This window comes from Lepus europaeus, chromosome 12, assembly GCF_033115175.1.
Source record: "Lepus europaeus isolate LE1 chromosome 12, mLepTim1.pri, whole genome shotgun sequence".
In the NCBI taxonomy this organism is placed as follows: domain Eukaryota; kingdom Metazoa; phylum Chordata; class Mammalia; order Lagomorpha; family Leporidae; genus Lepus; species Lepus europaeus.
This window is the reverse complement of record NC_084838.1, coordinates 95,753,761-95,767,328: the sequence shown is the minus strand read 5'-3', so window position 1 is coordinate 95,767,328 and position 13,568 is coordinate 95,753,761. Positions and strand designations below refer to the sequence as shown.

General features: G+C 52.3%; 1 protein-coding gene across 1 annotated transcript in view; it reads left to right on the top strand.

Annotated features, from left to right (window-relative positions):
• The first annotated feature begins 271 nt into the window (after positions 1–271).
• HSD17B3 (hydroxysteroid 17-beta dehydrogenase 3) overlaps positions 272–13,568 on the top strand; it is a 37,029-nt gene continuing 23,732 nt past the window's right edge. Inside the window, exons 1-2 of the mRNA XM_062206791.1 lie at positions 272–425; positions 3,119–3,165. Of these exons, the coding sequence (XP_062062775.1) occupies positions 272–425; positions 3,119–3,165 (201 nt within the window). The remainder of the gene's footprint in view (positions 426–3,118; positions 3,166–13,568) is intronic.

Sequence of the window (13,568 nt, the reverse complement as noted above, 5' to 3'; positions counted from 1 at the left end):
CGGGAACCTCTGGGGGACCCTTCTCCAGCCTCTCCAAACCGCAGAGCCCCGAGGACTTCTCTGGCCCGGCCTTGGCGTCCGCCCGGTTCCCTCGCTCCCCGCTGCCCCCTGGTGGCAGAGCCCCAGCGGCGCTGTGCAGCCCTTAGAAAGAACCCTGGCTGTATCAGAAGCCATGAATCCGAGGATGGTGCCAGGAGGCTCCTCTAATCTCAAGGCCCCGGACTGCCGCCGGGAGGAGCAACAGGGGCTCAGAGCCACCGTCGGTGCGGCCATGGGCGAGGCTCTGGAGCTGCTCTTGGTGTGTGTGGGGCTGCTCGTGTGCCTGGCGTGCCTGGGCCGGTGCGTCCGACTCTGCAGCTACACCTTCCGGAGCTACTGGCAGGTTTCGCCCAGCGCGTTCTTGCAGTCCATGGGACAATGGGCAGGTAAGGGGTCCCCTTCCCTCTCTTGTTCTGTGGTGGTGGCTTCTGGGGTGTGCTGTGTCTCTTCCCTGTTGGAGCAAAGACGCCGTTTGACTTGGGGCTGGCGAGCACGAGTGGGCTCAGGGCTGCCTGAGGAAACAGCCCTGGGAAGCCAGGAGGGGCGAGGAGCCCGGCCTGCCGCCAGCCTGGCCTCTGAGCCCACGGTGTGCAGCCTGGTGGAGCTTTCTCATGCCACAAGTCCTCAACAGTGCAGACTGCTGCCTCTTTATCCTCGGGTCGGCAGAAGCCGAGGCTGCTTCCGTATTGCTAAATGGTATTTTAAAATTTGGAAATTCAAATAACTGTAATCCACTGTATTTTTTAAAAAAATACCTGTGCAAGCTGTTTCATGAAATGAGGATGTTACAGCATTAAGGTAAGAAAGATCCCTGAGCTTGAGAGAGAGAGAGCGAGCCTATCCACTGGTTCACCCCCCCCCCCCATGCTTGCAATGTTTATTCCCAACCCCCACTTGCACACATACACATCGCAGGACTGAAGCCACAAACCAGGAACCCAAGGCAGGTCTTGGGTCAATTCAGGTCTCTCATGTGGGTGGCAGGGACCCAAGTCCTTGTGTATTAACTGGGAGCTGGAATCAGGAACAGGAGCCAAAAATCAAACCCAGGTTACTGTGCTGAGGGACACGGGCCAACTGGTCACCCTGGAGCCATGTTTTCAAGACGGTTCGATGTGGCGCCTGGGTCCGGGTTGTGTCAGCTACATGCTGCTTCCCAGTGGGCTCGTCACCTGGGAGCATGCTGAAGGTCATGAGGTCGGGCTTCCAGCACCACCTCGAATGTAGTGCTGAGGGCTCTCCAGAGCTGGGGAAGGAAGAAGCTCCAGTGATGTGATACAGCATGTAACTTAAATATGCAAGATTGTACCATCCTTACAGGTTACCAGATGAGCTGTAGGATTCTTGGATATACTTGAAGTTCAGCTACACAGGGAGTAGCTTTAAATTATTTATTTATCTGAAATTCAAATTTCATTGGTCATTCTGTATTTCTTATTGCTGAACTGGCAAGCTTACAAACAGCAATGGAAATCGAACCAACTACAGTATGAGAAATTGTTTGGAATGACAGGTGAACTTTTAGTTGTTGCTTTTTCTATTTTCCGTGTGTATGTGTGTGTGTGTACAGGGGTCTTCAAAAATTCATGAAAAATGTGTATTATGAAAAAGCTGTATGGATTTCAAAAAAAGTACCAAGATAAACTATTTTCCACTACATATTTTTTTTTGAGAGTTAGAGAGAGAGAGAGAGAGAGAGAGAGAGAGGTAGAAATGGAGATCTTGTCTGCTGGTTCACTCTCCAGGCGCCCACAGCCTCAAAGGGATGGATGTTGAACCCAGGCACACTGATATGGGATATGGGTACCCCAAGTAGCAGCTGAACTGTCTCTGCCCTAGTGATTGCCTCTACATGCACTTTTTGAAGAATTAAAAAAAAAATTATTTGATGAATTTTTGTACCCAAATAAGCTTATCTTTTTTTTTTAAAGATTTATTAATTTATTTAAGAGGTAGAGTTACACAAAGAGAGGTAGAGGCAGAGGCAGAGAGAGAGAGAGAGAGGTCTTCTATCCACTGGTTCCCTCTGCAAATGGCCACAATAGCCGGAGCTGTGCCAATCTGAAGCCAAGAACCAGGAGCTTCTTCCTGGTCTCCCACTCGGGTGCAGGGACCCAAGGACTTGGGCCATCTTTTTCAGCTTTCCTAGGCCATAGCAGAGAGCTGGATTGGAAGTGGAGCAGCCCGGACTTGAACCAGCATCCATATGGGATGCCAGCACTGCAGGTGGCAGGTTTGCCTGCTCCGCCGTGGCAAAAGCCCCAACTTTATCTTTTACTTTTTTTTTTTCCCCACTAACTTTTTGAAGTATCCTTGTATATTTCAAGTAGAGGATAAAAGAAAATCCAATTACTGGAGACTAAATGTTTGAAATCTCTAGCTAATACACCCTTTCCCGGGCTTGGAGTCTTAACTACTTCATACATATGTCTTTACAGACTTGGGGCCCCAAAGTCAGACAGCTTGGGTGTAACTCTTTTTGTCACTGTATTTAACAGTGTGACCTTGACCAAGATAAGAACTTTAAGTCTGAATTATGGGGGAGGAGGGGGGTGGAGAGGGAGACACACACAGAGACACAGAGAGATCTTCCATCCACTGTTCAACCCCCAGATGGCCACAATGGCCAGGGTTGGGCCAAGCCCAAGCCACGAGCTTCCCACAGGTCTCCCACGTCGGTGCAGTGGCCAAAACACTTGGGCCATCTTCCACTGCTTTTCCCAGGACATCCACGGGGACCTGGATTGGAGGTGGAGCAGCCTGGACACAAACCAGTGCCCATATGGGCTGCTGATGTCGCAGGCAGCAGCAGCTTTACCCAGCATACCTCGGTGCCAGCCCTGGACTTTCCCTCCTACTTGCCCGTTAATTGCTGGTGCAGCATTCAACTACAGATACAATAGACTGAATCATGGTGAATGTTGAGACTGCGAGGGGTGTCACGGGCCGGAAGCTTCAGATTTGGTGGTGTGATGCTTTGGGCTAACAAGTGTCCTAGAGACTGTGAGAAAATTCAGCCAGCGCAAAAGGGAAGCTTCGAGATGAATTCTATGACTTAAAGTGCTTCTGCTTTTCCCAGTGGTCACCGGAGCGGGAGATGGGATTGGAAAGGCGTATTCGTTGCAGGTGAGTTGTCTTCTGGACTTCCTTTGCCCCTGTGTTAAATGTGTCACAGCCATGTGACACTCACCCCAGGGTGGTTTCTGAACACAAAAGCCATAGACATCCGTTTAAGAAGAAAGAAACATCTTATTGGAAAGCAAACTGAACAATTATAATCTTACCCCAAAGCACTTTTTTTTTTTTTTAATTTGACAGAGTTAGTGAGACAGAGAGACAGAGAGAAAGGTCTTCCTTCCGTTGGTTCACCCCACAAATGGCTGCTATGGCCGGTGCTACACCAATCCGAAGCCAGGAGACAGTTGCTTCTTCCTGGTTTCCCATGTGGGTGCAAGGCCCAAGCACTTGGGCCATCCTCCACTGCCTTCCTGGGCCATAGCAGAGAGCTGGACTGGAAGAGGAGCAACCAGGACTAGAACCCAGTGCCCATATGGGATGCTGGCGCCGCAGGCGGAGGATTAACCAAGTAAGCCATGGCACTGGCCCAAAGTGCCTTTTAAAAACATATAGTGGCCGGCGCCGTGGCTCAATAGGCTAATCCTCCGCCTTGTGGCACCGGCACACTGGGTTCTAGTCCCGGTCGGGGCGCCGGATTCTATCCCGGTTGCTCCTCTTCCAGGCCAGCTCTCTGCTGTGGCCTGGAGTGCAGTGGAGGATGGCCCAAGTGCTTGGGCCCTGCACCCGCATGGGAGACCAGGAGAAGCACCTGGCTCCTGCCATCGGATCAGCGTGGTGCGCCGGCCGCAGCGGCCATTGGAGGGTGAACCAATGGCGAAAGGAAGACCTTTCTCTCTGTCTCTCTCTCTCACTGTCCACTCTGCCTGTCAAAAACAACAACAACAACAACAACAACAAAATATATAGTGATACTTGGAGCTGGTGTTTAGCTTCTTGGTTTGGATGCCTGCATCCCACATCCAAGTGCCTGGATTCAGTTCCTGGCTCTGGCTCCTAACCCCGGCTTCCTGCCAGTCAGTACAGACCCTGGGAGGCAGCTGGTGATCCGCGCTCGGGTAACTGGGTTCCTGCTACACATTTAGGAGACCTAGATGGAGTTTCTGGCCCCTGACTTCAGCCCAGCCCGCCCTGGTCACTGCAGGTACCTGGGGGAGTGAACCCAATGGGAGCTCTGTCTGTCTGTCTCTCTGCCTCTCAAATGAATTTTTAGACATTTAAAAATAGTAGGGTTGCTGTAGGAATCTGAGTCATTGGTATTTTCTAGTGTACTTGTGCCATAAATATTTACATACTAAATGTAATATTTAAAAATGGCACATTACCTTTCTTTCACTTACCCTTTACCTTGTAGTTAGGGCAAATATTGATTTTTTTGAGGACTTATTTGTATAGGCAGGGCATACTGTCTCTAACTTCCAAGAAGGCCAGTGGGTATTACCAAATAGTGTGTAAGAAAAGGGCTGATGGAGCGGAGAGTCTCTGGCTGTGATTAGCAGCTAGGGGCATTTCTTCCAGGTTTGTGTCTTTGCAGGTGGGTGGATACACAGTCAAGCTTTAAAAAACACACATCATATGGAGTTTTGTACGCTGTTATTATTACACAGTCCACATTTTCACTAGTGAAATGCCATTTCCTGCAATTCCTGTGTTTTTATTTCTTCCTCACGGCTATCTTACTGACTTCTAGGATCAGATAAAATGTGATAGAAGAATAGAAAGAACCCTAGAAATTGTGACGCTTGTTGCTAGAAAACCGACGGCTTAGAAGTAAAGTGAAAAGCATTTCCACTCACAATAGAAGATAAATCATCCTAAAAAGACACAGTATAAATTAGCAGGCCTTTGAAAAAAAAGAAAGAAAACTATAAAACTCCATTAAGAAATTTGAGATTTTGGCCGGTGCCGCAGCTCACTAGGCTAATCCTCCGCCTTGCGGCACCGGCACACCGGGTTCTAGTCCCGGTCGGGGCGCCGGAGTCTATCCCGGTTGCCCCTCTTCCAGGCCAGCTCTCTGCTGTGGTCCGGGAGGCAGTGGAGGATGGCCCAAGTCCTTGGGCCCTGCACCCCATGGGAGACCAGGAGAAGCACCTGGCTCCTGCCATCGGATCAGCACAGAATGCCGGCCACAGCGCGCCTACCGCGGTGGCCATTGGAGGGTGAACCAACGGCAAAAAGGAAGACTTTTCTCTCTGTCTCTCTCTCGCTGTCCACTCTGCCTGTCAAAAAAAAAAAAATTAAAAAAAAGATTTAAAAAAATTATTTTACTTGAAAGGCAGAGTAACACACACAGAGAAAGAGAGTGAGAATATGACATCTTCCATCTGTTGTTTCACTCCCCAAATGACCACAATGGTCAGGGCTGGGCCAAGCTGAAGCTAGGAGGAGTCAGCAGTCAGGAGCTCCATCCAGGTCTCCCACATGGGTGGCAGGGCCCCGAACACTTGGCCGTCCTCTGCACATTATTATTTCCCACGCCATTTTTTTATATTTATTTTTTTATTTACTTGAAAGGCGGAGCTACAGAGAGAGAGAGGGGGGGAGAGAGAGAGATCGATCTTCTATCCAGTGGTTCACTCCCCAAATGGCTGCAATGGCCAGGGCTAGACTGGTCCAAAGCCAGGAGCCCGGAGCTTCCTCTGGGTTTCCCACATGGGTGCAGGGCCCCAGGGACTTGGGCCATCTTCTGTTACGTTCCTAGGTGCATTAACAGGGAACTGTATTGGAAGTGGAGCAGCCCGGTCTTGAACTGGCGCCACTGTGGGGTGCTGGCGTCACAGGTGGCATCTTAATTCACTGTGCCACAACACTGGCCCCCATTATTCTTTTTCTTTTTCTTTCTTTTCTTTTTTTTTTTTTTTGACAGGCAGAGTTAGACAGTGAGAGAGAGAGACAGAGAGAAAGGTCTTCCTTCCATTGGTTCACCCCCCAAATGGCTGCTATGGCCGGTGCTGCGCTGATCCGAAGCCAGAAGCCAGGAGCTTCCTCCTGGTCTCCCATGGGGGTGGAGGGCCCAAGCACTTGGACCATCCTCCACTGCACTCCCGGGCCACAGCAGAGAGCTGGAATGGAAGAGGAGCAACCGGGACAGAACTGGCGCCCCAACGGGGACGAGAACCTGGTGTGCTGGCACCACAGGCTGAGGATTAGCCTAGTGAGCCACGGCGCCGGCCCCCATCATTATTTTTCAAATGTTACATTTGGTATGAGCATTTTCTTAAGTTAAAATCATGATTTTAAAATGGCCGTCCTCTGCACATTATTATTTCCCACGCCATTTTTTTATATTTATATTTTTTTACCATCAAATGGACAGCCCATACTTTGGCCATTTTCTTGTTGGAAATGTTAGGTTTTTTTCCCTCTCTCATTTTTCTTCATTTTGTACAATATTGGGAACATGCTTGTGCACAAAGCAGACCTTTCTACTCCACGTGACTGGGGAGTTCGCTTGCTTGCAGTGGATGTGGTGGGTGGGTGGTTGTTCCCACTAAAGCTGCAGTGACAGCTTCTGTGACGCACGCCTGAGCGAGACGCAGACAACACGTTTCTCATGGTGCTGGAGGCTGGGAACCTCAGGTCGTGGCGCCGGCACATCCGGGCGCTGGTGGGCGCCCATTTCCTGCTTTGCCCTTGGCATACCCTCGCATGTTGGAGGGCAGAGAGAGGAAGCAAGTTCTCCGGTTCTCTTCCTCTAGGGAGGCAGGAGCGCCTCACCCAGTGGGGCTAGGATTCCAGCACCTGAGTCTTGGGGGACACAGCACTGTGAATGCTGCACCCAGCCACAGCATGGGCCTCTTGGCGGCCCTCGAGGGGACAGGCGCTTTGGGGCTGTTAACACACCGAGCAGGCTGGTCGCAAAGCCGCTCCTGCGGGGTTTCGGATCTGCTATCCATCCCCCCTGCCCTCCTGATGGCTTTTGGCAGCTGACTCTCCGCTTTGACTGTGTTTTCATTCTGAAGGCTGTGAGTTCCTCTCTGCTCTTGTCCTCGTGCCTGGTGCCTTGCTGGTGACCAGGAATGGCCAAGGCTTGGTTAGGATGAGTGATCATGTTGGGTTTCCCAAGCCACACCTCTTCCATCTCCCATCAGAAGGAGAGCTTTCCTAGCAATGTGTATTAAAACTGTACAACATTGTGAAGTTACTCCCTTGAGGTGACCAGGGAGAGAAAAGTCCCATTTGCTGGTTCAGTCAGTGCGGGAGCGCCCATCTGCACGTTCACCTCCCAGTGCACTCCCCTCAAGTGGCTGGAACTAGGCCCAGGTCAAAACTGGGAGCTGTGACCCTGTGGGTAGCAGGAACCCAGATATTTTAGGCATCAGGGCTGCTTCCCAGGGCCTGCAGTGGCAGGATTCTGGGGTCAGGGGCTGGGGTAAGCTGTCAAACCCAGGCACTTCACTATGGGATGGGGCATCTTAACCACTAGGCTGAATGGCGGCCCTTCTACATGCTTGTAGATAATGATTCTAGGTGTTACAAAACGATGTCTGCCTTAGCCTTGGTTTCTGCTGCCTCTCTTGGGAGGTAGGCAGTCCTGACTCCCCATGGGGCTTCTGTGGACACTCTTCACTTCTCCCCACAGGGCCAGAAATGACACCTGGGGGTGGCCTTGTTACCATGTTACCACTGGCTGTCCACAACAACTCCTCTGTTATCCTAGGAGACGGGAGGGGAAGAGAGGAGAGGGAGTCTGGAGACTGGTGTGTGTGTGTGTGTGTGCTGGAGGGGTGAGTTAGTCCATTTCCCATGCTGGAACAGAATGTCTCAGGCAGTTGATAAAGCCAATGGTGTATTTAGCTCACAGCTTTGGGGGTTGAAAGTTCAAGATCGGGTGGCTTGGGCCTCGTGGCAGATGGTGTTCTGATGGCAGGTGCACTTGAGAGCTGGAGGGCTCGGGCTCCCTGTTTTGTGGGCACTCACTCTCTGGAGGATAACCCAGGCCCCACAAGAACAACCTTCAGCTCTTCAGGGTCACTCTGAGATGACCTAACCACCCCCATGAGGCCCCACCTCCCAGAGGCCCCACCCCATGAGACCCCGCCTCTCAAGGCCCCACCCATGAGGCCCTGCCTCCCAGAGGCCCCACCCCACGAGGCCCCACCTCCCAGAGGCCCCACCCCACGGGGCCCCGCCTCCCAGAGGCCCCACCCCATGAGGCCCCGCCTCTCAAAGGCCCCACCCCCACGAGGCCCAACCCCCCATGAGGCCCTCCACTCAACAAGCTCCATCACAGGAGGCCCAAGCCCCCAGCACAAGACCCTGGGGGACTGGCTGCACAGGAGCCCAACTGTAGTGGGATGGAAGCCTCAGCTCCCTGCAAGGCCGGGGTGTGGGGGCTCCTAGTGTCAGTGGCTCTCCCCTGGGGGGGTGCTCTCCCCGGGGGGGTAAGGGGAGTCTCTGCTCCCCTCTCAGTCTTGCTGCCTCAGGTTCGGGGGTGGGGGTAGTTTTTTCTTGAGGTAGAGCAGTTACTGGTTTTATTTTTAAAGATTTATTTATTTATTTGAAAGGCAGAGTTACAGAGAGGCAGAGGCAGAGAGAGAGGTCTTCCATCCGCTGGTTCACTCCCCAGGTGACCACAACGGTGGATCAGCTGCGCCCACCCAAAGCCAGGAGCCAGGAGCTTCTTCCAGGCCTCCCAGGCAGGTGCAGGGGCCCAAGTGTCTGAGCCATCTTCTACTGCTCTCCCAGGCCATAGCAGGGAGCTGGATCGGAAGTGGAACAGCCAGGACTTGAACTGACATCTATATGGGATGCCAGTGCTGCAGGTGGAGGCTTTACCGGCTACACCACAGCGCCGCTGTCCCCAGACCAGTTACTATTTGAGTCTTATGAGGCTTCCCCCACCCTGTCTGGCTTTGTCAGGCTGGGATTCCGTCTGCCTTTACCTGTCTGTATTTCTGGAATGCCCGCTTCTCCTGCCATGAATGCGAAGCAAGGCCGGAAGGTGGCCTCTGCACTGCTCCTGGGGTGCCCAGGCCCCTAACCGACCTCCTGGCTGCGTTCCGGTGCCTTCGTATGTGTTGTGTACTCGTCCGGGTTGGATCACGGTGAGACCGGCACCTGTCTCCTGTTTGGCCAGGAGCCTGGTCCGTGTTGCATTTTAAGCTCACCTGGATTTACAACTAGGGAAGGCTTTGCCTCGCCTTAAAGGCATGGCCAGCATTCCTGGAAGCAGGCGGCGGGGACAGAGGTGAGGCAGAAAGGTTGAGAGTGAGCCTGGGGACCTCGCGTTTCCTCTGCTTCAGCCCGAGCCCAAGCCCCGTCGCTGTTCTCTGCCGCACAGAGAGAGCTCTGGCTTCCCTCGCGTTCCCTCGGCCCAGCGCCGATCAGCAGCTACCAGCACCTCCCGCGACCCAGGCCCTGACCCAGGCCCTAGCAGAGAGCCGGCTTGTTCGCAGCAGGCACCGCCGCGGCTCTTCCTGGGGATGGGCCTGCCCGAGGGGAGCGGGGCTGGGACTTCGGGGAAGGCGGTGCTTGGGCGGCTTAGCTCCCCGAAGACCCGAGTGTGCAGCCTGGACACTCTGCAACGAAGATTGAGACCGGCTCAACCGGGGCTCCAACGCCCTCTGCTGGCCCAGACCCAGGGCTCTGGAGGCTGAGAGCCCACGGGCCAGAGGAATCTGTCGTGCTGACAATGTCAATTGCTCTCCGTGTAGGGGACCCTCCCCTCGGAGGCCGATGGAGTGGGTGGAGAGATGCAGGGGCTTAATTCCAAGATGCAAAAATGGGGGGCTGGCGGTGTCCATGGAGAAGAAAGAGGGACGGCTTGGGGATATGGATGGCCCGGGTCAGCCTTGACTTAGGACAATCTTTAGTTATAGATAAAATAATAAGACTTTAAAGTCGTGTAGCAACCTCTCCTTGTGGCTTTAGTTTTCATTTCCCTGATGGCTAATGATGTGTATGTATACGTTTAAAATGAAAAAAAAAAAAAAAGTCTTGAGAGGGAGAGATTCTCCTATCTGCTGGTTCACTCCCCCTGCCCCCCACCAAATGTCCACCATGGCCAAGAATGGACCAGGCCAAGCTGGGAGACAGGAACTAAATCCACGTCTCCCGTGTGACTGGCTGGAACCCAATTATTGAGCCATCAGTTCCACCAAATCAAACCCAGGTCCCCATGTGGGAACTGGACATCTTTTATTTATTTTTTAAAATTTATTTTATCTTATTTTTTATTTATTATTTTTTATTTGGCAGATAGAGTTAGACAGTGAGAGAGAGAGAGAGAGAGAAAGGTCCTCCCTCCGTTGGTTCACCCCCCAAATGGCCGCTACGGCCAGAGCTATGCCGATCCGAAGCCAGGAGCCAGGAGTCTCCTCCCAGTCTCCCATGACTGGTGAGGGGCCCAAGCACTTGGGCCATCCTCCACTGCCCTCCCAGGCCACAGCAGAAAGCTGGACTGGAAGAGGAGCAACTGGGACTAGAACCAGCGCCCACATGGGATGCAGGCGCTGCAGGTGGAGGATTAACTAAGTGCGCCACGGCACCGGCCCCGGACCTGGGCATCTTAACAGCTGGATTCAATGTCCTTTCCCTATGGGTATATTTTTAATTGAAAGAAGGATAAAGAAGAAAATGGGGCGAGGGGAAGGCCCCCATCTCTTTGCCTAGGAAGGTACTGCTACAGGTAAGAGTAATGCAGGGACAAAATCAGCAAATTCAAACACAGACATGCACAGAAAAGCAATCAGGGTCTTCTCCCAGGCTTGTCTTCTCCCCTCTCTGTAAAGGTAACCGGTGTTGCTATTAGATTCCTTTCAAAAGAGGAAAAGAAGCTGTGTTCCCAGGAAGTAGAGAACACACGCACTTGGGTGTGGACCTGGATGTGGATGTTGATGTCCGGGACAGAGGGGCCGTGGTAACTTTGAGACCTAGCAGGGTGAGACCAGGCGGAGACCAGGCGCCCCAGAGGCTTCAGAGGAACTGGGAGCTTTCCCCACCGTCGAGTGGCCCTGCCCAGGGCACCCCCCCCCCTCCCGCCACGGCCTTGTTTCTTGTCTGTTAAGCACGTCTCAGCTGCCTTCTTCAAGGTTAGAGCTGGTCAGAGTGTGCCTGTGCTGCCTGGTGAGGAGAGAGGAAGGTGGGGCTGGCGGACTAAACTGTTGCGGATGATGCGGGCATGCCACGTGAGCGCCGGTTCAAGTCCCAGCTGCTCCACTTCCCATCCAGCTCCCTGCTGATGCGTCTGGGAAGACAGCAGATGGTGCCCAGGTGCTTGGGCCCCTGCACCCATGTGGGAGACTGGGATAGAGTTCCAGGCTCCTGATTTGCAGTTGGTCCAGTATTGACCATTGTAACCATTTGGGGAGTGAACCACTGGATGGAGGATCTCTGTGTATGTGTGTGTGTGTGTGTCTCCCTCTATCTCTGTCACTCTGCCTTTAAAATAAATACATGTTTACAGTGTTGAGAGAGAGAGAGAGAGAGAGAGAGAGAGAGAAAGGAGAAGCAAAATCATGGCTCTCCCTCCCCCAGCCCCTGGGCTCCTCTTGAGCAGAACTAAGGCCAAACAGCCAGGACGGGGGTACAGTGGGCGTGGTCTGGTCGTTACCCAGGAAGCCCCGCCTGCAGTCGCCATCAGCTGTCACACCTGTGTGTTTAGTTTTTGCCCACGAAGCACATATGGGCCTCCTACCTACACAAGCATAAGCCCTGTTCTAAATTTCACTTTGTTTATTTAACAACATAGCCCGAGGGCCAGTGCTGTGTTGTAGTAGGTTTGGTCTCTACCTGCATTCCATATGGGTGTCAGTTCATATCCTGGGTGCTCCACTTTTGATCCAGCTCTCTGCTATGGCCTGGGAAAGCAGTGGAAGATGGCCCAAGTCCTTGGACCCCTGTGCCCACATGAGAGACCCGGAAGAAGCTCCTGGCTTCTGGCTTCAGGTCGGCCCAGCTCTGGCTGTTTGGGAAATTAATCAGTGGATGGAAGACCTTTCTCTGTGTCTCTCCCTCTCATTGTCTGTAATTTTACCTCTCAAATAAATAAATAAATCTTTAAAAAATATCCTGGAGATCTTGCCACAGTAAAGGCAGATGGATGGCATTCATTCTTTCAATGGTTTCTGGGTATTCCACCCTGTGGATGGACCATATGTCTCTTTTATCATCCATTGGGCATGGGCAATAAGATTAATGTTTGTCTTTGCTTTTTTTAAAAGATTTATTTGTTTATTTGAAAGTCAAAGTTACACAGAGAGAGAAAGAGAGGCAGAGAGAGAAAGAGGTTTTCCATCCACTGGTTCACTCCCCAGTTGGCCGCAATGGAGCCAGGAGCCAGGAGCTTCTTCTGGGTCTCCCACACAGGTGCAGGGGCCCAAATGTCTGCTTTCCCAGGCCATAGCAGAGAGATGGATCAAAAGTGGAGCAGCCGGGACTTGAACCGGCGCCCATGTGGGATGCCTGCACTGAAGGCAGCAGCTTTACCCGATATGCCATGGTGCTGGCTCCTATTTATATGTTTTTAGAATTAATTGTTTGAAAGGCAGAGTTACATTAAGAGAGAGGAAGAATCAGAGAGAGAGAGAGAGAGAGAGAGAGATTACTTTTCAAAGATTTATTTATTTGACAGCAGAGTTAGAGAGCGAGAGGTCTTCCATCTGCTGGTTCATTCTCCAGGTGGCCTCAACACCTGGAGCTGTGTTGATCCAAAGCCATGAGCCAGGAGCTTCTTCCAGGACTCCTACACAGGTGCAGGGGCCCAAGCACTTGGGCCATCTTCTACTGCCTTCCCAGGCCACAGCAGAGAGCTAGATCACAAGATGAGCAGCTGGGACTTGAACCAGTGCTCATACGGGATGCTGGTGTCCCAGGCAGCAGCTTAACTCGTTACACCACAATGCCAGACCTGAGAAAGATATCCTCTATGTGCTGGCTCATGCCACAAATGGCTGCAATGGCTGGGGCTGGGCCAGGTTGAAGCCAGGAGCATGTGGCTCCGTCTGGGTCTCCCATGCGGTTGGCAGGAGTCCAAGCACTTCCGCTGCATTCCCAGGCACATTAGTAAGGAGCTGGATGGGAAGTGGAATGGGCAGGACTTGAACAAGAGCCCATAGGGAATCCTGGTGTCACGGGTGGCAGCTTAACCCACTGCGCCACAATGCCAGCCCCTAGACAGCTATTTAGAAAACTGGGTCTCCACTGAAGATCAAACACACGTGTTCATCCGGGCTGGCTGGCTGCTCACGAGCTTACACAGGAAGTTGTGGCTGATTCCAAATAGCAAAAGCCACACCGTTACATCACTGGCCACTGCACAGTAATGTTAGAAAACCGTATCCACCCTTTCATATGTGGATGGAAAAATTATTCATCACGGCTGTCAGATCACAGGAGCAATAGAAGTGGACTGTCTTGTAAGTTGTGGTGAAGGCTTTATGCAGATGAAGATCTTTCCTTTAGCTGCATCTGTTAGAGAATAAGAAAGGCTATACACAGTCTTGGCTCCCAAG